General features: G+C 43.1%; 1 protein-coding gene and 1 pseudogene across 3 annotated transcripts in view; both read left to right on the forward strand.

The window, feature by feature from the left end:
- Positions 1-24,503, forward strand: part of LOC111970950 (polyprenol dehydrogenase-like) — a 48,589-nt gene extending 24,086 nt beyond the window's left edge. For 2 of the 3 annotated variants that reach the window (XM_023997721.2, XM_023997719.2), the window contains exons 2-7: positions 5,697-5,804; positions 6,277-6,345; positions 16,036-16,137; positions 17,585-17,792; positions 18,880-19,087; positions 21,905-24,503. In XM_023997721.2, coding sequence (XP_023853489.1) covers positions 5,750-5,804; positions 6,277-6,345; positions 16,036-16,137; positions 17,585-17,792; positions 18,880-19,087; positions 21,905-22,087 — 825 coding nt within the window. In that variant the 5' untranslated portion in view covers positions 5,697-5,749 and the 3' untranslated portion in view covers positions 22,088-24,503. Of the gene's footprint in view, positions 1-1,217; positions 1,356-5,696; positions 5,805-6,276; positions 6,346-16,035; positions 16,138-17,584; positions 17,793-18,879; positions 19,088-21,904 lie in introns of those variants that run through there. The other variant, XM_023997718.2, reaches the window with a different exon arrangement.
- LOC111970949 (E3 SUMO-protein ligase ZBED1-like) lies at positions 1,362-4,906 on the forward strand (annotated as a pseudogene).
- Positions 24,504-26,137: the final 1,634 nt, after the last annotated feature.

Here is a 26,137-nt window from a genome sequence, read left to right on the forward strand (position 1 = left end):
TATATAATTTAAGGAAGAGGTCATCATTTCATAGAGTTTGCGAAGGAAGAACCTCATTAAAAATATATTTTCTCCAAGTCAAATTTAATGTATTGTGTTAGAGGTTTCATTGATGCTTGTACTGTATCTAAAACAAATTAGATAATTTTAAAAGATTGTTCTATACATCAGTTGAGACTATAAGCTTCGATATGAGGTCCTAAACCTAGCATGAAAGTGCATCATTGTAGCTGTGTGGGCTAATATGTTCAAATTGAGCCAATGGTTGAGCCAATGGCAAGTTGAGTAAATTGAAGTATTTTCTTCCCAAGCGTAATGCAAGGCATTATCGCTGGAATGTGAGGTAATAACAGGGCCTGGCCTAGGTTAAAAGTGTTTAAAAAGTACAAAGTGTTTGTTAGGTGTTAAGCCTGTGTTAAAAAATTATTTAAATGCTTAAAAGTTTAAAAAAAGTGATTGTGTTGAATTGTGTTTGGAAATAAAGATAGACATGGTTTAAAAAGGTAGTGGTAATATTAATTCAATAAAGACATTTGTAGGCGGATTAATTTATCCGGTCCCTTCAATTTATGTAAAGTCCCCCCTTATCTCAGCTCGCTGGTCACCATAGCAGCACCCACCTGTAGCACGCGCTCCAGCAGGTATATTTCTCTGGTCACCCCCAAAACCAATTCCTCCTTTGGCCGCCTCTCCTTCCAGTTCTCTGCTGCCAACTGGGAACGAAACTACAAAAATCTCTGAAAGTGGAAACACTTTTTCCCTCACTAGCTTTAAGCACCAGCTGTCAGAGCAGCTCACAGATTACTGCACCTGTACATAGCCCATCTATAATTTAGCCCAAACCAACTACCTCTTCCCCTACTGTATTTATTTATTTATTTGCTCCTTTGCACCCCATTATTTCTATTTCACTTTGCACATTCTTCCACTGCCAAATCTACCAATCCAGTGTTTTACTTGCTATATTGTATTTTACTTCGCCACCATCCTTTTTTCTTTACCTCCCTTATCTCACTTCATTTGCTCACATTTACAATTGGCTCATTCATCCCCCTCCTCTCCCCTGTAACTATTCCCCAGGTCGTTGCTGCCAAATGAGAACTTGTTCTCAGTCAACTTACCTGGTAAAATAACGATAAATAAAAAAAAATGAATAAAAATAGACTTATTTTCTACTGTATTATGTGACTGTATGTTTGTTTAAGAGTACCACGGAACCCAAGGACTGAAACACACGGAGAGACCTGGCACAGAGATGTGGTTACTGTCTTTCATTTTACCAATTTTGAGGTTGTATTTAGTGGGAGTTAAAGTTMTTTTGTATCAACTGTTCAACAAGTCTTTTACGTTACCAGGTTAGACTTCTGTTCATCCCCGTATTCATTAAAGATATTGAATGCAGCAGGAGTGGTGATCACTAGCCTATAACGTTAGCTGCTGGCTAGAGCTGCCTGTTAACGTTAACTACATAGCTAGCTAATGAAGGCTTTCAACAACAATAGCCAAATTGACTGAGAAATTGACTAGSTAACGAATTAATGTCAAATGCAACCACTGTTAAACAAATTGTCGAGGAATTAATATAACGGTCTGTCTTAAATCATGCTGCMAGTGTTATGTGGTAGTCCACTGCTACTGTACCTATAGCCTTTGTGTTGTTAGTAGGATATATGATCTGCTTTCCATAACCAGTATTTTCAAGCACAAAATATGAATTAATATCAGCATTCCATTTCACAAATGCACACAACCCCATACCCAGATCTAGGCTACTTTAACTCTAAATTTGAGTATAGTGTTTGTATGCTCACTGATTCTACAAAAAGGGCAGCCTAGGTCTGTAATGGGAATGTTTTCTTTTATATATTCCTATGCACATTTTCAGAATTCATAGTATGCCATAATAACATGCCTTGTAAGGGGTAATCAATTACCTTTATCCCATATTTCCCTTTATTCACCTCACGTCTGAATGTCGAAATCCTCATGTGAACTTGTAGTTTAGCCTATGCACTGACACAATAGCAGTGTTGTATTYTGTCTCGTGATAGAAAATACCAATTAGCCTCCACCCCTCAAACATACCKAAGCATGCAAAGAATTCAGTGATGTCATTTAGRGCCTAAGCTGTACTGAAGTTAGTTTTAGCCTTGGCAAAATATGCTTGTGCAATTGGGCCCTATGCTTTATGGTGAGAGACAGGGTCAGGCAATTTTTTGTATCCCAATCAAGATAAGACCGGCTAGTAATTAGAGAGATGATTGGACAAACAAAATTGTCAATACTCAAAGCWGATTGCATTGTGTCCCCTAGATTTATACACAACGTCCTTCACTGCATGGGAGAGGCAAGCTCAATTCTGTACTGGCTCTTAGAATRTTTTATTCAGAGAATAGGTTGAATTACAAATAAGAAAMAWTKTAGTTATAGCCTATTAATTACTGCGTTAAAAGCCCCTGTCTGACATTTTCTTTTCCTATTGTTAACCGGTTGTTGACCTTTTATCTCACGCTACCTTTATCTCACTGCCTTTGTTAGGTACTCAGTAATTAGTGAAGGCACCTAAAAARATMATTGTCAAAGGAACAAAATGGAGGCCAAAGGTGTTTCCTCATCTAATCTCCACCTTGTCGCACATCCGAGGGCAAAAAGTAAAGTATGGAGGTATTTCGGCTTTGACACCGATGCAGACGGGTGTATACTACACTGGAGGAGGATCTACTGTCGTATATGTATGACTCAAATAGCATATTCCGGCAACACCTCCAATCTCTCGTACCACCTGGAGAAGAGCCACCCAGCTGAGTTTGTGAGGAGCAACACGGAKCAGATRSGTGAGGCAGTYKCAACGGCCTACTCCAAGATAAAAACTAAACCTATGCAGSAGCAATGTCAGGGAGCCATCCTGAAGTAGAGCCCAGCGTTTGAAAATATCAACCGACGGCATAATGATCTGACGTCTGCGATCATCAGCTTYGTCTGTGAAGGGATGTACCCTGTGTCTGTGGTGGAAGAACCCACCTTTCAGGCCCTTTTAAGGACTGCAGATCCAAGGYACTTGCCCCCTAGCAGAATCGACGTGGCAATGAAGGCCCTACCACAGAGGTACAATCAGATCCGAGATGCAGTGCTGGGTGAGGTGGCAGGGGTGGTGAACTGCGGTGTCTCAACTGACCTTTGGCAAAACCAAACCCAGAACAGTACATACATCTCCCTGTCCATGCACAAAACGGACTAGGTTCCAGTTTCAAGTGGCTGAAAACATTTGAAGTTCCAGAGGACAATACAGCTGAGAATATTACCAGAGCATTACCAAGCCTTTGTCGAATGGGGGATAACTCACAAAGTCAACGGTGCCACCACTAACGGTTCAKTGGACATTGTGAAAGCTTGCTCTCTTCTGGATCTATCCGTGCAGATGCCTTGCCTTTGCCACACTATAAATCGAGGGATGGATGAGGCCTTTCAGCTGTTAACAGCTTTTTGGGACGTTGCCGCAAACTTTTTGATTATTTCCAACAGTCCGTGGTGGCTATGTATCTGCTGCGAGAGAAGCAGCAAGGCCTAGCCCAGTGTGTCCTCATCAGAGACAGGGTCTGATCCTGGGTATCCACGCTGACTATGCTCCAGCGCCTGAAAGAGCAGCAGGCCATTATCAGTGTGGTACTCATGGAGGACAGTGACAACCATCAGCTGAGTTTCAAGGACAGTGAATGGAACATGGTTGAGGGCTTGATTGGAGTTCTGCAACCTTTCAAATGGGTAGCTGACATGATAACAGACTGTAGGCATCCGACCATTAGTATGGTGAGGCCTGTCCTTCACATGCTGCTGAACACAACCCTCAAGGCCAAAGAAGKGKACGCAAAAGAGGTTGGCATGGCCAAAGAGGTCAACTCCAAGGTGTTGTCCAGCACCTACCCTCCCAGATGTCTGAGATTGCAACGTTTCTCAACGTCGCCACTTTCCTGGATCCCCGTTACAAGAGGCTTCCTTTCCTGGCCCCCCACGACCGCTCCCAAGTGGAGAGTGAAGTCATTGAGGAGGCCAAAGCCATTCTTGAGGAACAGAGGAATGAGAATGTGGTCACAGATGATTTGGCTCCTCTTTCTGATGAGCCACCCAACAAAAAACAGACTCTTGACAAACCGTTTCCTTCATGTAGCAATGCAGGCAACCCTTTGGCTGTGATATTTTTGCCAGTCAGGCAATGACGAGAACCAAGAGGAAGAGCTGAGCAACTTCAAATCCCAGAAGATCCTGCGTCTCAACGAAGACCCTCTCCATTGGTGGTCGGACCGTATGGGCTTATTCCCTACTCTCCCCAAGGTGCTCCAGAAGTACTGGTGTGTCCTCGCCACTARTGTCCCCTCCCACAGACTGTTCAGCTCCTCAGGGACTTTCGTCTGTGGTAAGAGGAACTACCTCACCCCGGCACATGTAGACCAACAGGTGTTTCTCTATGAAAACTCACGGCGCTGCCATGAGGCTGAACCTATTGAGGAGGACTCAGGGGAATGGGGCTGGAGCAGAACTCTGGGTCAGGCCATGGAATAACTGGGCAGGCCGCTGCCCACTACCAAACAGTTCCAATACCCTAATCCTAAAGGAAATACTTAACTAAATGTCCTCAGCATATATTCTTATGTTGTCTACTAGTAAAAAGGGTTTATGTGAGTGTAACATCTGGTGAATTTTCTATTTCTGATCATGCTGCAATTTTATTTGATTAACTATTTGATGTAGAGCTAAATGTCTTTTAATGTCCCAATGTTCAAGTCATTTCTGAGTCATTGTTTGCTTTGCTCTTTGAAGTCCTTAGACTGTTTAAGATGTCATTACAATACCTTTGAGATAAGCTTTGATGTGCCAAGCTTTGTTATCTGTACTGAACTCTCAGAAGAACATAAAGTATATCCTATATAATTTGAATCTCTGCTTGCTCGTGTTCATTTTGTGTTCAATGTGTCCAATACAATTTCCTCAGATGGGTACTACTAAGGTATCAAATTGCATTTATAGGCTTCTCCTCAGTGTTACAGTTGTTTCGGAAAGGAAATCAGCAATGAACTGCCCATTTAACCACCCACCAGCCGCCACTGAAAATGTGATGCAAATCTGATGGGGAGAAATGTAATAGAGTTCAAATCTCAACCATCCTGATTACCCTCAGTGCATAGATACGCACTGCGGCTCTAATTTTAGTCATGCTAAACTGTCTGGCCGCTGCAGGCTGTGCTTTGTGTGCTTGTTGAGCAAGGTCATTTTATCTTCAGGGGCAGGAACTGCTGTTGTCAAGCAAAATGGATCTATTTGGCATCGATTTTGAAGGGCTCTACCTCCCTGCGTGTTTCAGGACTAGAGGTCGTTACGGACATATTTACCTGTGACTCACTCAACTTCAGTCCGACTCCACACTGTACACTTCAACAACTGCAGATTATAACCCAATGTAATCTCTGACCCAACACAAATTGCCCCAGAATGGAAGTACTGTGTGTTTTATAATGGGCAAAACAAAATGGAAGTCAGTTAGCGGAATTATGTTTTGTATTGCTCGTAATTGAGTTGTTCTCAGTGATATGTTGGACTGGATGGAATAAATACGCCTGTTTGTATCAACCCATAGATTTTCCATTGTATTGCAAGGTAATGGCAACGTATGGACCAACGTTTKTTTTCTTTTCCTCACACAGTTTTGCCCACACAAAATGGAAGGGTTGCCATAGTGACGGGGGGTGCCCGAGGAATGGGTTATGAGACTGCAAGACACCTGGCAAGCCTTGGCATGCATGTGGTTATAGGTATTGTAAACACACCCTTTTGGTCATGACTCAGTAATCTCCCAAATCATTCTAAAATGCTCAATCCAACATAGTTGAAGCCTGTGTGCTAACATCCTTAGGTTCATGTTTTGTTGAATTGTAGCTTAAGGAATGCTGTTGCACTGATTTTCACTACAGTACGTAGGGAATCTTTGATACGTTGCYWACACATCCCTGCCTAAGGCAGTTATTTCCTAACCTAATCAAATGTGACTCATCAATCAAATTTAATAGGGTTTTGCAAAGAAATCATTATTAAGGTAATAGTGGCACTGCTTCAGTGAAACCCAAATCAGAAGTGTAGGTTTAGTCTTTCACTTGGCTCTCCCTGGTCTCTATGATGAGGGGAGGATACCTGCGGCTCCAGAGTACCCCATTCATTCATCCTCCCTCCATCCATCCTCTTCCCCCTCCCCCCCCCCCCCCCCCTCATCATTCCTCTCTCCTCCAGCTGGGAACTCTGAAGAGGAAGGTCTGCAAGCTGTGAAGAAGATCCACGAAGAGGGCAGCGAGGTGAAAGGTCATTTCCTCATAACAATTTCCCTTATAACCTCTCTCCCGCTCTGTCTCTCTCCCTCTGTCTCTCTCCCTCTGTCTCTCTCCCTCTGTCTCTCTATCGTTTCCACACAGCCATTACAGAATAAATAGGCTACCTCTCAAATAGGTCTGCTATACACAGGGAGTAAGCTATTCAGACATAGGCCTATGTACATGAGTGCCCTGGCTTTCAGCTGTGTTTCCCGGGGTAAAAATGTGGGTTCGTGCTGGTAAGAGTGAACCACTTCTCCTGCTTTGTAACCGAGGGATGATGTCTGTCCACCTGCACCTTGTCAGAGGCGGCTTGGACGCCAGAGTCCATTCCAAAGGCAATTATCAAAAGGCTGCMGGTTTTCTCTAACAATTCCCTTAAATGTACTTTTTCCATTTATTTTGATAAAAGCAAAGCCGTGTCACACGAGTGGGAGCAGGGGAAAGGCGAGGGAGATGTGTTTGTTTGTGCTCGTGTTTGATGAGTACGAGGAGGAAAGCGAACTGCTGCCAACCAGTCTCAGTTTCATTGTCATGCAGATGTGATTTAAAGAGGCTGTTTGGAAAGGAGAAGGGCTTCTCTCTTCCCTTCCTCGCTGGTGCTGAGATGACAGTGATCGTAGCACAGCTCCAGTCAGCCAGGGTAACATCATTGTCATGTACGCCCTGCGTCACAGAGTAATGATGACAGACGTGGGAAATGAGAAATGGGTTTGTTTGTATTAAAAACAAGAAATGTCTCCCTAGTGCCTGGAATCCCCCTCTTCTCCCCCTCTCCGCCCAGCCCTGGCATGTACTGTCAGGCAAGCAGTGTTTAGYAAGCCTCTAACAAGTTATGTGGGAGGCAAAACGGTAAGAGTTCCKACATGACCAGGGATATCTGGTTGTCTTATATAGTGTGTACTAGTCGGCCTGAGAGCCAATAACAATGTCTGCCACATAGATGCATTTCTGAGCTCATTTTTTGTATGTGTATTTCATGCCCTCCTATATCTGAGCACGTTTGGTATTAGCTCTATGTGTCAGAGTTTGTCCTCGTCACCCAACATATAATCACTCCATATCACTGTGTTTGTTTGCTGTCTAAGATTGGATGGTTGAGGGAATGTTTGTGTGGCATGTCACCAGGAATTCTCCTCTGACCTTAGTAGGGCCAGAATGTCTAACCTTGCTTCATCAGCAGCATACGGAGACAATAGAACAGATGTGTGTGTTGTCAGAATGTGTTTGCTAAATCACCAACCAGGCAAGACAATACTTAGAGACAGTAGCTTCAGGTCCTATTAAGCCTAATTTATTCTGCTCCCTCAACAGTTTAACCCTGTTCCTTGTTCAAGACTGTCCGCTTTAGAGACGTCTCTACATAAGAGGGGAAACAAACCAGGGACCGGTTTCCCATAGAGATGGAATGTATTTAACCTTTATTTAAACTAGGCGAGTCAGTTAAGAACAAATTCTTATTTACAATGACGGCCTACCCCGGCCAAATCTGGACGACGCTGGGCCAATTGTGCGCCACCCTATGGGACTCTCAATCACGGCCGGTTGTGATACAGCCTGGGTGTCTGTAGGGACGCTTTTAGCTCTGAGATGCAGTGCCTTAGACCGCTGCRCCACTCGATGTAACATGCGTTTCCCAAAACCCCACGCAGAGAGAGCGGTCAATAATGATAGGATCCAAAGAAAGGCATCGCTGCTCTTCGATCAGCTTTCTCCCTTTCAAATCTTACCTTAACTTTAGAATTATTCTACAATACTGACAATTGATCACAGCCTATGAGATATAACCTATAGCAGGGTTCCCCAACTGGCATTCGCACAGTGGGTGCTTTCATTTGTGCACCCCAAGTTTTCWGAGCAAACAAATAAATAAATGACTMAAAACACCAGGAAATCAGCTCCAGGGGATTTTAATTAAGAAAATCTGTTCCCAAGTATTCCCACTCRTAATAGAGAGACACATGATGGTATACAAATGTAAGCAAGGTTTGAAATGATTATGTTTAGTCAAATATATCTGTTTGGGCTTCTTGCGGTCAATTTGYAGCCTTCAAATGATTTGTAATTATGTTCTGACCCACGACCATCCACTCAAGAAAAAATCTAGTTGAATCCTGACCTATAGCAGCAAATATTTAGCCGGCTTATTCTAATGCTTACCCTGTGTAATCTATGCAGAGTTACTCCACCTCAAGAATTGCATTTGGCGAAAKGCTCGGCACACGCATASTCAGGCTGACTGACTCTCGTTCAGGCAAWTGAGAAATAAGTGCACTCAGGCTATCCGGAAGGCCAAAGTTAGTTACTTTAAGAAGCAGTTCTCTCTCTGTAGGTCTAACCCCAAGAAGTTCTGGAAAACGGTTAAAGGCCTGGAGAATAAACACTCCTCCTCACAGCTGCCCGTGTCCCTTAAAGTTGATGATGGGGTTACTGACAAGAAGCACATAGCTGAGCTCTTTAAATCCCCACTTCATTAAGTCAGGATTCCTTTTTGACTCAACCATGCATCCTTGACCGTCCAACATTTCCTCAACTCCCACCCCTTCTAATGCGACTAGCCCCGATGCTCCTCCCTCTTTTTCCCCTGCCCCACTACAAAGTTTCCCCCCGCAGACGGTCACCTGAGTCTGAGGTGCTAAAAGAGCTCCTTAAACTTAAACCAAAAAAAAACATCTGGGTCAGATGGTTTAGACCCTTTCTTCTTTAAGGTTGCTGACCCTATCATCGCCAAGCCTATCTCTGACCTTTAACCCGTCTCTCCTCTCTGCGGAGGTTCCCATTGCCTGGAAGACAGCCACGGTTCGTCCTTTATTTAAAGGGGGAGATCAAGCTGATCCTAACTGTTATAGGGCTATTTCTATTTTGCCCTGTTTATCAAAAGTGTTGGAAAAACTTGTCAATAATCATCTCACTGGCTTTCTTGATGTCTATAGTATTCTCTCTGGTATGCAATCTGGTTTCACTGCAGCCTTAAAGGTCCTCAATGATGTCACCATAGCAATGTTGTGCTGCTATTTTCATTGACTTGGCCAAAGCTTTTGATATGGTTGACTATTCCATTCTTGTGTGCTAAGGAGTATTGATGTCTCTGAGGGGTCTTTGGCATGGTTTGCTAACTACCTCTCTCAAAGAGTGCAGTGTATAAAGTCAGAACATCTGCTGTCTCAGCCACTGCCTGTCACCAAGGGTGTACCCCAAGGCTCGATCCTAGGCCCCATGCTCTTCTCAATTTACATCAACAACATAGCTCAGGCAATAGGAAGTTCTCTCATCCATTTATATGCAGATGATAGTCTTATACTCAGCTGGCCCCTCCCCGGATTTTGTGTTAAATGTTCAACAACAAAGCTTTCTTAGTGTTCAACAAGCTTTCTCTGCCCTTAACCTTGTTCTGAAAACATCCAAAACAACGGTCATGTGGTTTGGTAAGAAGAATGCCGCTCTCCCCACAGGTGTGATTACTACCTCTGAGGGTTTAGAGCTTGAGGTAGTCACCTCATACAAGTACTTGGGAGTATGGCTAGACGGTACACTGTCCTTCTCTCAGCTGCAGACTAAGGTTAAATCTAGATTTGGTTTCCTCTATCGTAATCGCTCCTCTTTCACCCCAGCTGCCAAACCCTGATTCAGATGACCTACCTACCCATGCTAGATTACGGAGACGTAATTTATAGATCGGCAGGTAAGGATGCTCTCGAGCGGTAAGATGTTCTTTACCATTCGGCCATCAGATTTACCACCAATGCTCCTTATAGGACACATCACTGCATTCTATACTCCTCTGTAAACTGGTAATCTCTGTACCCGTCGCAAGACCCACTGGTTGATGCTTATTTATAAAACCCCCTTAGGCMCCACTCCCCCCTATCTGAGTTATCTACTGCAGCCCTCATTCTCCACATACAACACCCGTTCTGCCCGTCACATTCTGTTAAAGGTCCCCAAAGCACACACATCCTTGGGTCGCTCGTTTTTTCAGTTTGCTGCAGCTAGCGACTGGAACGAGTTGCAACAAACACTTCAACTGGACAGTTTTATCACAATCTTTTCATTCAAAGACTCAATCATGGACACTCTTACTGACAGTTGTGACTGCTTTGCGGGATGTATGGTTGTCTCTACCTTCTTGCCCTTTGTGCTGTTGTCTGTGCCCAATAATGTTTGTACACTGTTTTGTGCTGCTACCATGTTGTGCTGCTGCTAAATTGTGTTGCTACCATGTTGTTGTCTTGCTACCATGCTGTGTTGTCATGTGTTGCTGCCATGCTATGTTGTTGTGTTAGGTCTCTCTTTATGTAGTGTTGTGTTGTCTCGCTTGTCGTGATGTGTGTTTGTTTTTATCTAATTTATTTTTACTTTTAAACTCAGATTAACAAGTTGATTTTGTGTTAGCTGAGATCTTCTGTGTATGAAGTGACGCGGACGGGCAAAAAAACGACGCACTTATCTGTTCTACGAATGGTCTGAGGCAGTCATTAAATAACAAGCGTAGTGACGACGGTTATGTAAAACAGTGCCGAGATTTAAAGATGATCCGACAAAGTTCTAACGATGAATTTAACCTCAAAATGGTTTTGGGAAGTCGGGGCCCAGAACTATGGACGGCCGCGTGCCATTGACCAGAATATCAACAGTCAATTCCCCGATGATTCTACAAAACGGCAAAAACAGCCAGATCTGGTTGAAACCCCAGCGGGTGAATGCTATAACACACCGCGACGTGGCCAAGAGATTGGACGGACACTGCTGCTTTTAGCTGTTTGTCGTCGCCGCGTCTGAGCCTTTGTCCGTTCAACACATTTTTGCTGTGATACTGTGGGACCCCAACCGCTGTACAGTCAACCTGTTATTTACGGTCATCTAGAAACGTACTGCATCTGCTGCTATTCTATGATCATTGCCGTGTCTCGGCAATAAAAGTTGGCGACATTTCTTTTTTAAGTGTCAGAAAGCCCAGCGTTTTAGTTTGCGACACCAGTGGCTGCGTCCATCTCCTTTAACGACTTCCTGATTTCCGTACCACCTTTCTGCAACGGAGAGTGAGAGACGAATCTCATGCCAATAGACATCCTGCTGATTTGCCATCCAATCTGCCTTCTCCTTTTTCTGAGCCGCATCAATCTATCCTATAAGCTGCTAGAAATTGTGGATGATCAATCTCTTATCCGAGTTGCAGCTGGATGGTCAAACTAGCAGCCAGCCTGTTGCCTTTCCTCTGTCCTGTTTTTGGACAGCAGCTAGTCAGTTTGTCTATGTACAGCAGCGGTCAGAACTGGTCAGGGAGAGAATGTAATTCACTATTTCAACACATCTTTGGACGAGACATCTTTGTTGATTTTCCAGATGGCACGACGCCTTCTAGTCTGTGCCCTCCAGCTGGCTATTTGGCACTGTGACTAGTCTGGAGGATACCCTTCATTCCTTCATGACAGATCTGGCACCGTGACAAAGCTCTGGCACTAGAGATGGACTGGAACAATATTTACTACAGCATGGATATTTTTTCCAATAATTGTAACCTATGCAGATATTGGTCAATATTGGACCCTGATTTAGAATAGACATAGCTTATTGGGGATCACACATTCTCAGTGGAGTTATTTTATTTTTTATGGATATGTTCATTTTCGGAGGATAAATTCACAGTAAAATCCTAAGAGCTTGATATTTGCGAGAGTTTAAGTGTTGGAGAAGAAGAAAGGAAGGAGGAGAAAGGGAATAATTATGCGTTCGTTTGGACATTTGTACGGTATTAGATGAGTTCCACTGCAATGATTTCTAAAGCATATAACCACCATATAGTTAGCTAACGAGGGACAAAGAACCGCCTCTCTCCAATTTCGACTCTTTGTAAATCACGGTCTCTTGGGATGACCTGATACAAGCCATTAGCCGGGCGAATGTTTTGTTCTCTCCCACTTAAGATACGAGATCGTTAGCTAGCAAGGCCTTTGTTGACTGACTGTGACTCACTGATTATTACAGAGAGATGTCCTCTGTCCTCTCCTCTCTACAGCTACATGGCTGTCAATTGACCTCTTTGACCCCTCGCTTTACACAAATTTGTTCAGTACAGTTATGGGTCGTTAATATACACACACACACACACACACACATCTCCTATGGGTCTTTCCTAGTACCCTTATGAAGCCATTTACAGAAAGGCTTTAACAATAAAAGGTTGATTTTTGAAGCAAACTTCCATTTTCCTACCAAGAGTTGCTGAATATCTTTTAATCTGTAGTACTCATTTCCAACAGAACATCTACTTTTATTGTGGATTTCTCTAGCTTTCTCTACTCTTATTTTCTGGAGCCATTTATACGTCAGCTCAACAAGGCTTGAAACACTGTTCACTCTTTACACTCAGTGGGGAAGAGTCCCGTGATTAGTGTAATGCAGAGTAATTTACCTAATTATGGGACAATAATTTGTTTAATTATGTGCTTGAGCACTCAGTTCAGGGACGCCACAAGCTGTGCCAAGTGGTTCAGAGATATGACATTCTGATGTGTGTGGGGCGGGGGGCTAATGTCATTACTCAATACTATTGTGTAAAACCCTGAATTCCCAGCCATGGAGCGAGCTTCAGTCATGACATTCTTGTTCCTGTCTCATTATAGCGTTGCCTTTTAAAATGCTTTGACTTCATTTAATCAGGATTTCATGTGGCCCTTTTTATGTGGGAGCCGTTATCAAGATACAAACTGTATTTATTTGCCTTGCACTGTTATGCATATGAGTAAAGTTCAGTGAAACTCTGTCCACTCTGTCTCTTCCTGTGGTGATGGAAATAAACGTGCTATCATTTGGGCCATAAGAATGATTCCTGCGTACACAATCAACTCACCACCTTTTCTTGTAACGTTTCGGCGGTTATAGTTTCCATACCAGGGAATGTTAGATATACATCTACATGTGCTTTGTGCTCTTTTATCACACTGCTGATGAGATAATGTTTAATTCATGCCAGGTCACTGAGTGTATTGCCATAATGTAATCTACCTCGTGTTTAGTTTTTGTCTCACGGTTTATAGTGTACTACTGAATGAGACCATGGCTTATCATACAGCTGTTTATCCTTCAGGGGGGAAAGGAAGTATAAGATTAGGATTTGCATAATTAGGATTCCTGAGATGTTAAATGCAAGGAGGGGACTTTATGAGGAGAGAGGACTTTATGCATATAACATTTACTTAGAAGTTTCTACTCATTGAAAGCCTTTGCAATAATCTGTCTTGCCGTTTATGSACTGGTATGATCACTTTACTGTCTGTCAATGGTTGATGTAAAACTAAATTAAAGGAGGATGTCTTGTCCTGACCTGTGTTAGTACTACTGTAGCTAAGCAGACGTCTATGTTAGTGTTAGGGTTGGGGCGGAAGGTAGCCTATAGTGGTTAGAGCGTTGGACTAGTAACCGAAAGGTTCTAGATCGAATCCCCGAGCTGACAAGGTAAAAATCTGTCGTTCTGCCCCTGAACAAGGCAGTTAACCCACCGTTCCTAGGCCGTCATTGAAAATTTGCCTAGTTAAATAAAGGTTCAAAAAAAGGGTTAGGGTTGTGTCTCGCTCACTAACTTTAAGCATCAGCTATCTGAGCATCTCACCGATCGCTGCAGCTGTACACAGCCCATCTGTAAATAGCCCATCCAACTACCTACCTCATCCCCATATTGTTTTTTTGCTCTTTTGCACACCAGTATTTCTACTTGCACATCATCCTCTGCACATCTATCACTTCAGTGTTAATTTGCTAAACTGTAATTACTTCGCTACTATGGCCTATTTATTGCCTTACCTCCTTACTACATTTGCGCACACTGTATATAGATTTTTTCTATTGTTATTGACTGTACTTTTGTTTATCCCATTTGTAACTCTGTGTTGTTGTTTTTTGTCGCACTGCTTTGCTTTATCTGGCCAAGTCGCAAWTATAAATGAAAACTTGTTCTCAACTGGCCTACCTGGTTAAATAAAGGTGAAATAAAAATTAAACATTTCAAAAATGTATTATAGCATAGGAAAATTGTAATGTTTGTTTGTGATTTGTTGATGCCTGTATACAGTTGAAGTCGGAAGTGTACATACACCTTAGCCAAATATATTTAAACAGTTAGGATCACCACTTTATTTAAGAATGTGAAATGTCAGAATAATAGTAGAGAGAAGGATTTATTTCAGCTTTTATTTCTTTCATCACATTCCCAGTGGGTCAGAAGTTTACATACACTCAATTAGTATTTGGTAGCATTGCCTTTAAATTGTTTAACTTGGGTCAAATGTTTTGTGTAGCTTTCCACAAGCTTCCCACAATAAGTTGTGTGAATGTTGGCCCATTCCTGCTGACAGAGCTGGTGAAACTGAGTCAGGTTTGTAGGCCTCCTCACACACGCTTTTTCAGTTCTGCCCACAAATTTTCTATGGGACTGAGTTCAGGGCTTTGTGATAGCCACTCTAATACCTTGACTTTGTCCTTAAGCCATTTTGCCACAACTTTGAAAGTATGCTTGGGGTCATTGTCCATTTGAAAGATCCATTTACGACCAAGCGTTTAACTTCCTGACTGATGTTGTTCAATATTCAATGTTGTTTCAATATATTCACATAATTTTTCTCCCTCATGATGCCATCTATTTTGTGAAGTGCACCAGTCCCTCCTGCAGCAAAGCACCCTCACAACATGATGCTGCCACCCCCGTGCTTCACGGTTGGGATGGTGTTCTTCGGCTTGCAAGCCTCCCCCTTTTTCCTCCAAACATAACGATGGTCATTATGGCCAAACAGTTCTATTTTTGTTTCATCAGACCAGGGGACATTTCTCCAAAAAGTATGATCTTTGCCCCATGTGCAGTTGCAAACCGTAGTCTGGCTTTTTTTATGGCGGTTTTGGAGCAGTGGCTTTTTCCTTGCTGAGCGGCCTTTCAGGTTATGTCGATATAGGACTCGTTTTACTGTGGATATAGATATTTTGTACCTGTTTCCTCCAGCATCTTCACAAGGTCCTTTGCTGTTGTTCTGGGATTGATTTGCACTTTTCGCACCAAAGCACGTTCATCTCTAGGAGACAGAACACGTCTCCTTCCTGAGCGGTATGACGGCTGCGTGGTCCCATGGTGTTTATACTTGCGTACTATTGTTTGTACAGATKAATATGGTACCTTCAGGCATTTGGAAAWTGCTCYYAAGGATGTGGAGGTCTACAATWATTTTKKGTGAGGTCTTGGCTGATTTCKTTYRATTTWMSCAAWRAGGYAMTGAGTTTGAAGGTAGGCCTTGAAATACATCCACAGGTACACCTCCAATTGACTCAAATGATGTCAATTAGCCTATCAGAAGCTTCTGAAGCCATGACATCATTTTCTGGAATTTTCCAAGCTGTTTAAAGGCACAATCAACTTGATGTATGTAAACTTCTGACCCACTGGAATTGTGATACAGTGAATTATACGTGAAATAATCTGTCTGTAAACAATTGTTGTAAAAATGACTTGTGTCATGCACAAAGTAGATGTCCTAACCCGACTTGCCAAAACTATAGTCTGTTAACAAGAAATGTGTGGAGTGATTGAAAAACGAGTTTTAATGACTCCAACCTAAGTGTAGGTAAACTTCCGACTTCAACTGTATTTAGGCATAGAAGAATGTTCATGTTGTTTGTATGTTTTGTGTTCTGTTCACAGTGGAGTTTCTGTTCCTGGACCTGTGTTCCCTGAAGTCGGTACGGCAGTTTGTCCACAGGTTTAAAGCCAGGGCTCTACCACTTCACGTCCTTGTCAACAATGGTACTTATACACCAAACAACCTCGTTATTCAATATACCACAACATTCACTTTTAAAGGGAATCATAGCATCGTTATTTCATCTGAAAAATCAAGCAAACACTGGTTGTCGTCCATCTTTGAAAATACAGTGTCTCCTGGTCCTAGGAGGCCTCTGAAATGGCACCCTATTCCCTTTAGTGCACTTCTTTTATCCATAGCACTATGAGGTAGTGCTCTGCCATAGGAATGTGGTGCCATTTCAGGCGAAGCCCTATTGTGTAGTCCTCCGTGGCAGTTTGTTTGAACAAAATAGCTTTTATTGAGAGAAGGTCTTTGGAGACTCCGGTACTGACTGGCTTGGGGGGGCTCCATGCTGTGGTAACAGTCAGCCACTATCTGCTCACAAACAGGCTGAATGAATAATTCACCAGTCTGCAAGATTCTCTCGGCAGCTAACATCACACCCGGCTGATTGATAATGGATGGTAGATGCCGAAGGAAGGACGTAGTGCAGACGTTAGTGCCACCCCATTGAGAGAGTAATGATAGGGAAAGGTCATCGCTACACAGACCCCGGATGTGTCCCAAACGGCACCCTATTCTCTATATAGTGTGCTACTTTTGACCAGGACCCGTAGGGCTCTGGTCAAAAGAGCTGCACTAAATACGGAATAGGGTGCCGTTTGGCACGTAGGCCCCGAGTAGCATTCTGATTTCCCTGAATTCCCCCCGTCAGTAGAGTTGTCGTCACGCCGTGAGTTCTCTCTGTCTATGCCCTATGCTTTAGTAAGCTAAGCAAGGCCTAATGACACCTTGTATCTCTTTCACTTTAGACACCTAATTGCATGTCGAATAGTGTTATTGATAAACTAATCGTTGTAATCTCCATTACCATGTAGTCAATGGTGTTTAAGTTAGAGTAATGAGCTGTTTCAGTCTGCATTAGGGGAAGGTGTGTGCTTGAGAGACCATAGACTGATAGACTGATCTGCAGACAAGTCTTGTTGACCATCGTCTGCAAGTGTTATAGCACACCTAGAGGCCAGGCGTCTATAGAGGGAGTGCTTTTAATGATAACGTAATAAGAATATATGCCACATAGCAGACAGTTCTATCCAGAGGAATTTAGGCCTACACAAATAAAAAATGTGTGCACTCACTGTACTGTCAGTCTTAGTGAGTACGTACTTTTTTAGCATGTGTACCGTGTGTGATCTCTACGAGAATCGAACCCACGACCTTAGCAGTACCATGTGTTTCTCCTTTCACAATCACTCAACAGAAGTGTCAGTCACAGTGTATCAGCATAGACAGCTGTTATATCTTGTCGACATATTGCTCGAATATTTGAAGGGTGTTCTTTCTAGCCGCTATGCTTCTGCCTCTGCATTTCTTGCTCTTTGGGGTTTTAGGCTGGGTATCTGTAAAGCACTTTGATTGAAATGTCATATTGCTTGTCCTTCATAGCCGGTATCATGCTGGTTCCCGAGGGAAAGACGGAGGACGGTTTCGAGCTGCACTTTGGTCTGAACTATCTAGGACACTTCCTGTTGACAAACCTCCTCCTGGACAAACTGAAGAGGTCTGGGAGACACGATGCCTGCTCCCGCGTCGTCACCATGTCCTCCGCCACACACTACGTTGGAAKACTCAATATGGAAGACCTACAGGGCAGGTAGGGACCAGGACCTGCGTCTGTATTCATGATCCCAGCACTCCTACCCTGAGACGCTTCGTGAATACAGACCCAGGTTATTTGGTATATGGCTTCCAACATTGTTCTCAGGTGTCCAATTGATTGCTGAAATTGAATCAATCTCWCGAAATCAAAATCCCGACGTGGTATTGTCATCTCTTTGGTATTAGTCATGGTTGATGGACAATCAAGTAGCACATTTAAAACCATTACCACTGTGGTAGTAGTATTTATCTGTTGGCTATGGGTGAATGTCATTCTCAATTCAAGATACAAGCTATATCCAATGAATCTCATTGACCGACAAAGCCTCTTGATTCCCATAACCTTTTTTCCCATAATTGTTTTTGATACTCGTAAAATATTTTACCTCAACAAAACAAAAAATGAACATTTTCTAAAATGTTCTTACCAGGACAACATTATTAGTTTTGATGACAGATAGTGTTGTGTGATCAACCATTATTATACAGTCTGTTTTGAGAGGCTCCTTGCCTCAAGGGCAGAACAGCGGTATCTCTCTCTTTCTCGCCTGCGAATTTAGATGTGATAGATGGCTTCGTCACATCTGGGAGAAATGAGTGGACGATGCTGCTGGCTACAAACGGCTAGCTGCAACGGTGCTCTACCCAGAAACAATCTCACGCTGTAAGAAAAAGAAACAGGGGGGGAAACACATTATAGATTGGGTATTTCACAGTCTGATGCTCTTATGACCTTCACAGTGCGTTTGTACAGACAAGTTGCGTTTGCTTTGGACAGTGTTTCTGGTGTTAACAATAAGTCTATCTATTCAGTACAGTACAGAAACTGTATAATAGACATTGGGTTTAGTCATGCAGATAGCTTAGTAGGGGGCATTGGATTGGGAACAACAAGGTTGTAGACAACATACGGAATAAGTATGTTATGTATGTTAATTAGTTTAGGTTTTTTTGGACAAACTAAACTGCCAAATGATCGTATTATAAAGCATGGCTTACCCCGAGATAAACAGTCTCTCTCGTCCTCTCCCTCTTTCTCCGTTTCTCTCTCCCTCTCTCCCCATCCCTCTCTCTCCCTCCAGGTCCTGCTACAGTGCGCATGGTGCCTACTCTCAGAGTAAACTGGCTCTGGTTCTCTTCACATACCATCTGCAGGAGAAGTTAACAGCAGGAGGGTTCCCAGTAACATCCAACGCAGTAGACCCGGGCATGGTGGACACTGACCTGTACAACAACCTCTGCATTCCAGCCCAGGCAGCCAAGAAACCTGTTGCCAAATTGCTGTTTAGGGTAAAGTAGAATCTTAATCTAGATGACCATTCAAATATTTAAAGCCACCTTAGGGTTAGGAACCTGAGACAAAATGCATCAAATATACTGTAGATATGGGCCACATTCCTTCTCAAAACTAACAACAGTGTCATAGTATTTCACCTAACAGTCTTATACTTCACTATAGGATAACGTAAACTATGCTGACAGTTCTGTAAGACTGTTAAGGGTACGGTGAACGACCTTTACAATTACTTAGGAATTTGGCATACTTGAGGAGAAAATGCACCAAAGATAGATATGGTAATAGGTGAAGCTTCTACGCTTGACCAAAGCTTAACAGCGGTGATTGATGAGAATACTAATAAGGTGCAACACATGTGGAATGATCCAGCCTTTTACTGCCCAGGCTTCATAATGAGTTTTTCTGTTTATCATATTGCCGTGGAATCCATGTGTTTTAAAAAGGATTATAATTGCATTCTTGGGGTTCTGAGATGGTAAAAGCATGTGAATTATAGTCGCATCAAAGGGTGTGTTAAATGGGGTGGTCAATTTATTCAGAACCACAGGGTGAGTGAGAGGCACAGGAGGTTGGTGGCACCGTAATTGCGGAGGACGGGCTCGTGGTAATGACTGTAGCGGAATAGGTGGAATGGTATCAAATGCATCAAACATGGTTTCCAGGTTTTTTTAATGCCATGTGTTTGATGCCATTCCATTCGCTCTGTTCCAGACATTATTATGAGCCRTCCCCCCCTCAGCAGCCTCCACTGGCGAGAGGGTGTTTGTATTCATGAAAACTACATCACAATTTGTGAGAAASCTGTGCAAATAATCCCCATTATAATTAGCAGCTTAGCATTTTTCGTCATGAATCTTGTTCTGAAGGCAGCTCTGCAGAGTGGTCACTAGCTGGCACAAAATCATCAAATCATTTAAAACCTAATGTCTAACCCTACTCTTAAATTAAGAAAAAAAATGTACTTTTTGTTTTCATGAATTTTTACAATAAAGCCAATTTTGGCTTTGCACCTTGCCCATCTTACGGAAATCGCTCAGTTCTGCCTTTAAGACAAGACTTATCCCAATAAACGTCAACCTGCTTATAAAATTTAGCGGCAAACAACAATTTAGCTGCAAGCAAAATGCATGTGGCAGTAATGGTAATTTTGTTTATTTCTTAGTTATATAAATCACCCTTGAATCTGCTTCTAAAACGTCACATTGCATGGTCACAGATTCATTCTGTATTAGGGCATTCTAACAGGGACAGTGTAGACAATTTGCTTGTTTGCCTGAATAGATTTAGATGACTTTCCTTTTTAGAAATGTGCTGGGAAATTAAGCCTTACCTAGTTCGGCTTTAAGAGTTTAAAAAAAAATATATACAGTATTTCAAGGATGACAATATAAAGATAACCTGAAAAACATCTGGATTTAATTTCATCAATACTCATATTCCACAAAGATAGTGAGTTGATATTGTCAGATATTGATATTTATCGCCGTCATAATTTCCTTTCGGAGGCTTTTAATCTTGGAATTGGGGTCTAGCGCCAAATCGTATTTCATTATCTGTCTGATCGTTCGGGTTTTGTGTGTTTGGAAAGATGTCTCATATCCACTGAGGTTTGGATTGCCAAGTATTGCAGCATTTGTTTTGCAACACTTGTTTTGTCAACTAACTGCAGTATGGAGGGCAGCTATGTGATGCCCACTGGCCACAGATGGTTGCTCAATCCTATGTCCATATTACAAGTGATGATCACCCTAAGAAATATGGACCTGCATGAAATATTGTTTTGTTCAATGTTTGTCACTTTTCCTTTCTCTACAAGTATTTGTTTTATAAGTGAGACATGTATGTGTGCTGTCTAAGACGTGTATACACATTTCTGGACTGGTGGTCTTGTCTTGTGGCCCATCTGTCGACGGATTTCATTAGGGGCTATTTCACATCTGCTGTTTGGAAATCAAGCCGGCCTGTCTGCCAGTGTCTTCATTCACATTTTCCATTCGAGGAACATCCTCAGTGTTAATCACTGTTTTTGGCCATACAACAATTTGGATTACTAAAACCTCACCTCTAGTCCAAATATATTGTGGGGAGCAAATTCTTCTTGACTCTTCGAAGTCCCCATCAGCAAAGACATTCACACTATGTGTTGTTGATTGTGTTTGTGTGTTTAAACGAGGGACGTGAATTCAGATTCCCACGGGCAGCGAGTGTAGTGTTTCAATGCTCTGTGTTGGCGTTTGTTTCTCCTCCAGTGCAGTGGGCCCATTTAGGAGCCGCCATATGCGCCTTATATAAGCTCCAGGCTTTCCAGAGCAGTAGGCATGGCCTGCAATAGATCAGTCTGGCTCTGCTTCCTCCTCTCTAACCTCCTCCACTTAACCTGCCTGCTGCTGCCCGGCCTGCTGCACATCACTCACCACAGGCTGCTGCTGCCAGACAGACGTGTTAGTTCACCTGAGAGCTCACAGACGCCTTAGATTGCTGTAACAACTCTTTGTCATACATCTAAATAGCCTAATTCTAATCTCGTCCGCCCAGCCGCCTCTCTAGCAATTGAGCCTGGGGGACAAGGTGTAACTAACTGAAGCTGCTTAGCAATTCAGTTGTGAAATGTATTTTACATTTTGAAAAATGGAACAGAGGACTGCATCCTGTTTATGAAAGCGTTGATGTTGCCGGTTTGAATGATTGATAGAACTGGGCTTCAGTTTACAATTTTGAAAATGGAACAGAAGACCACGATGTTTCTGAAGAACAAGCCTGTCCCTGCCGGTCCATTCTTTTCTAAAGTGTTATTTCTGTGTCATCTCCAGATCCCAGCCGAGGGAGCGTCGACATCTATCCTGGCTGCCACTGCGTCGCAGCTGGAGGGGGTCGGAGGCTGCTACTTCTATAACGGGGAGAGAACTGAATCCACTGACATGACTTACGATCACAACGTGAGGGCTGAGCTGTGGAAACAGAGCTGTGCGCTGGTTGGTCTTCGGGAGATCTAGAGGAGGAACCAGGAACCATGATCTTAGAAGTATGCCAAGATCGTTGGCATGACACCTCCCTCCAGCGTCAACAACAACCAAGCTGCGTCCCAATTCTCAAGCCTTCCCTTCGGCCCTAAGTGTGCACTTGTTCCCTTCCCTTCATGGATTTAAAAGCACTGGTATAGGAAATATGGTACCAACTCCCTCTAGCCTAGGCTGACACCAATCCAATGCTTTTAAATTCATGGGGAGGAGAGCACAAGTACATATTTTAGTAGTATCGGGATACAGCCCAAGTCAGCCCCAGCCAGCACTATGTACAGCGACAGCCTGTGGACTTAGGCTTCTTGATTACTTAGCAACATCTAGCTACAGCACAAACCTTGGTTGTTGCCTCTACAGTAACTGTCCTCTCTTGACYTCTGTCCTCATAGTACTGCGTTACACATCAGCAATGGAATCGACTCTTCAGCATTTCATATCTTCTAACATATCTCCTCCTCCGCAAAGACAGTTCTGAAGACACCCATTCTACCATGCGACAAGCTCTATTAAACACATGCTGAACTGCACATTGAGTGATGGAATTGATGTTTTTTATATTGCAATACAAGTTCTGCTGCCAAATGTATTAAGCTTTGGTACTGTAGCTCCCTCTTCTGGAATCGCAGATAACAAAACATGAACGAACACAARGAACAACAYCGGAGCTAGTAGTGCCTCGGAGCTACTAATATCTCTTCGAAACAGCCCCATCTTTTTTTCGGTCTAAAATTGGACCCTCTGTCCATTCTTTTTCTCATACTTGGACTCCCATCAGGGGCGGACTGGCCATCTGGCATTTCGGGTAAATGCCAGATGGGCTGGTCCATTTTTATCCTAGTGGGCCTGTGTAACTCTTTTTTTTAATTTTTTTTTTTAAACAAAATTATCATTATCTGGCTAATAATGGGGGCCTCAAGGAAAAGGAAAAAAATTGTCTGTTGTGTTACAATAATGCCAGAGGCCATTTCTGGTCCTAGTCCACCCCTGACTCCCATCAAGGACTGGACCAAATATCTGTAGATGTACCGCCTCATAGCTGTGATCAAAAATATCATATCAAATATGCTTTGGTGAAGGGCTAACAATGACGACCATGAGACTCAAACTTGGTTAGCCTTATTACCGCTTAATTTGCACTTGCCTCATTTAATGTGTGTGTCCAATCCTTGTTGTTGTCATCATCCAGGAAAATAACTGACAACGAGCTTCCTCATAGTACAGTAGATGCCTTTGCCTTGTTTGACTCCCTGTGCCCAGAGGGAATGTTCTCCCCTGCTATCTCCACTTCACTGTGACTGATGTGAAATGTTGTCGTGATTTTTGATGTCTCTGTGCCATACTGTGATAACAAAATGATGCTTATCTTTAAATGTTCTGAAACAGTAATAACATGTTAATGGTTGGTGGATCATATTTTCAGACACGCCATTTTCAGTCTTACTAGACGATTCTGAATCTTTAAATTACTGTAAGTGGTTCTCATGATAAGAGGTTTCTAGTGTGGAGAGTTCTAACTTGGGTGCTGCCTGTAATTTGTGCTCGTGTTCGATGGCTGCTTGAATTACAAACACTTGCTATGACGTCTTTTTAATTAAGATGGTTAATAGGGACTGCACATCTTCATTATCTAGCTTCTTCTTCTAGGTGTCTCCAATCCATTTGAAGTATGCGTGTCGAAATTCTCATACAGGATATCGTCAATGTTTTGTCTTAGGTGTTTTGTGTTCAAGTACTGTATGTGTATGCATGCCTAAGCAGTGCAAGTTTCAGTTCTGTACATGACCAAGACAACAGTTATTCAATAACAACAGTGCCAATACTTACATGCTCTTTAGAATACTAATGAGGAAGGTTGAAGAGAAGAGGACTCCCCTCCAAGTTTCCATCTGCTTTTGTTATAATACAAAATGTTTTATGAGTCTAATGCTGGATAAAGGCAGACATAAGAGACACCAAATRAAAATCAAATCAAATTGTATTTGTCACATGCGCCGAATACAACAGGACCTTACAGTGAAATGCTTACTTACAAGCCCTTAACCAACAATGCGGTTTTAAGAAAATGCCAACAAAAAAAAGTAAGAGAAGAATAACAAATAATAAACACCATAAACGTTAGATATAATACATCCAAGATGTAAACATTTCGGTAGGACATTTTCCTCTGAAGTCATTCAGTTGTTCATTGTATTACCACAATCACTGTGAACGATGCCTTGCTTTTCCAAGTTTTCTTTAGTTGTACTGTACTAATTAATTAAGTAGTTATTCATTTGAGTTTCAAGTCATTGAGTGATTCTTAGATGTGACTGTGTTGTCCTCACTCATATCATAGAGAAGGATGTCCACATTGGACACAAATCTAAATAAAAAATCTATTGTAAATTAATTGCTATCCCAGATTTGTTTTACCTTGTATCTTAAATCTACTGTGTGCAGTAATGCATAATGGTTGACGAAATGGTATTATCATTTTCAACATATTGACAATAGTGTGTGTGTGGGGGGGGGGTCAAATCAAATCAAATGTATGTACACTGCTCAAAAAAATAAAGGGAACACTTAAACAACACAATGTAACTCCAAGTCAATCACACTTCTGTGAAATCAAACTGTCCACTTAGCGAAGCAACACTGATTGACAACAAATTTCACATGCTGTTGTGCAAATGGAATAGACAAAAGGTGGAAATTATAGGCAATTAGCAAGACACCCCCAATAAAGGATGATTCTGCAGGTGGTGACCACAGACCACTTCTCAGTTCCTATGCTTCCTGGCTGATGTTTTGGTCACTTTTGAATGCTGGCGGTGCTCTCACTCAAGTGGTAGCATGAGACGGAGTCTACAACCCACACAAGTGGCTCAGGTAGTGCAGCTCATCCAGGATGGCACATCAATGCGAGCGTGGGCAAGAAGGTTTGCTGTGTCTGTCAGCGTAGTGTCCAGAGCATGGAGGCGCTACCAGGAGACAGGCCAGTACATCAGGAGACGTGGAGGAGGCCGTAGGAGGGCAACAACCCAGCAGCAGGACCGCTACCTCCGCCTTTGAGCAGGAGGAGCACTGCCAGAGCCCTGCAAAATGACCTCCAGCAGGCCACAAATGTGCATGTGTCAGCATATGGTCTCACAAGGGCTCTGAGGATCTCATCTCGTACCTAATGGCAGTCAGGCTACCTCTGGCGAGCACATGGAGAGCTGTGCGGCCCCACAAGAAATGCCACCCCACACCATGACTGACCCACCGCCAAACCGGTCATGCTGGAGGGTTGCAGGCAGCAGAACGTTCTCCACGGCGTCTCCAGACTCTGTCACGTCTGTCACATGTGCTCATGTGCTGCAGTGTGAACCTGCTTTCATCTGTGAAGAGCACAGGGCGCCAGTGGCGAATTGCCAATCTTGGTGTTCTCTGGCAAATGCCAAACGTCCTGCACGGTGTTGGGCTGTAAGCACAACCCCCACCTGTGGAGTCGGGCCCTCATACCACCCTCATGGAGTCTGTTTCTGACCGTTTGAGCAGACACATGCACATTTGTGGCCTGCTGGAGGTCATTTTGCAGGGCTCTGGCCAGTGCTCCTCCTGCTCAAAGGCGGAGGTAGCGGTCCTGCTGCTGGGTTGTTGGCCTCCTACGGCCTCCTCCACGTCTCCTGATGTACTGGCCTGTCTCCTGGTAGCGCCTCCATGCTCTGACACTACGCTGACAGACACAGCAAACATTCTTGCCACAGCTCGCATTGATGTGCCATCCTGGATGAGCTGCACTACCTGAGCCACTTGTGTGGGTTGTAGACTCCGTCTCATGCTACCACTTGAGTGAGAGCACCGCCAGCATTCAAAAGTGACAAAACATCAGCCAGGAAGCATAGGAACTGAGAAGTGTCTGTGGTCACCACCTGAGAATCACTCCTTTATTGGGGTGTCTTGCTAATTGCCTATAATTTCCACCTTTTGTCTATTCCATTTGCACAACAGCATGTGAAATTTTGTCAATCAGTGTTGCTTCCTAAGTGGACAGTTGATTTC

This window comes from Salvelinus sp. IW2-2015, linkage group LG12 (genome assembly GCF_002910315.2).
Source record: "Salvelinus sp. IW2-2015 linkage group LG12, ASM291031v2, whole genome shotgun sequence".
In the NCBI taxonomy this organism is placed as follows: domain Eukaryota; kingdom Metazoa; phylum Chordata; class Actinopteri; order Salmoniformes; family Salmonidae; genus Salvelinus; species Salvelinus sp. IW2-2015.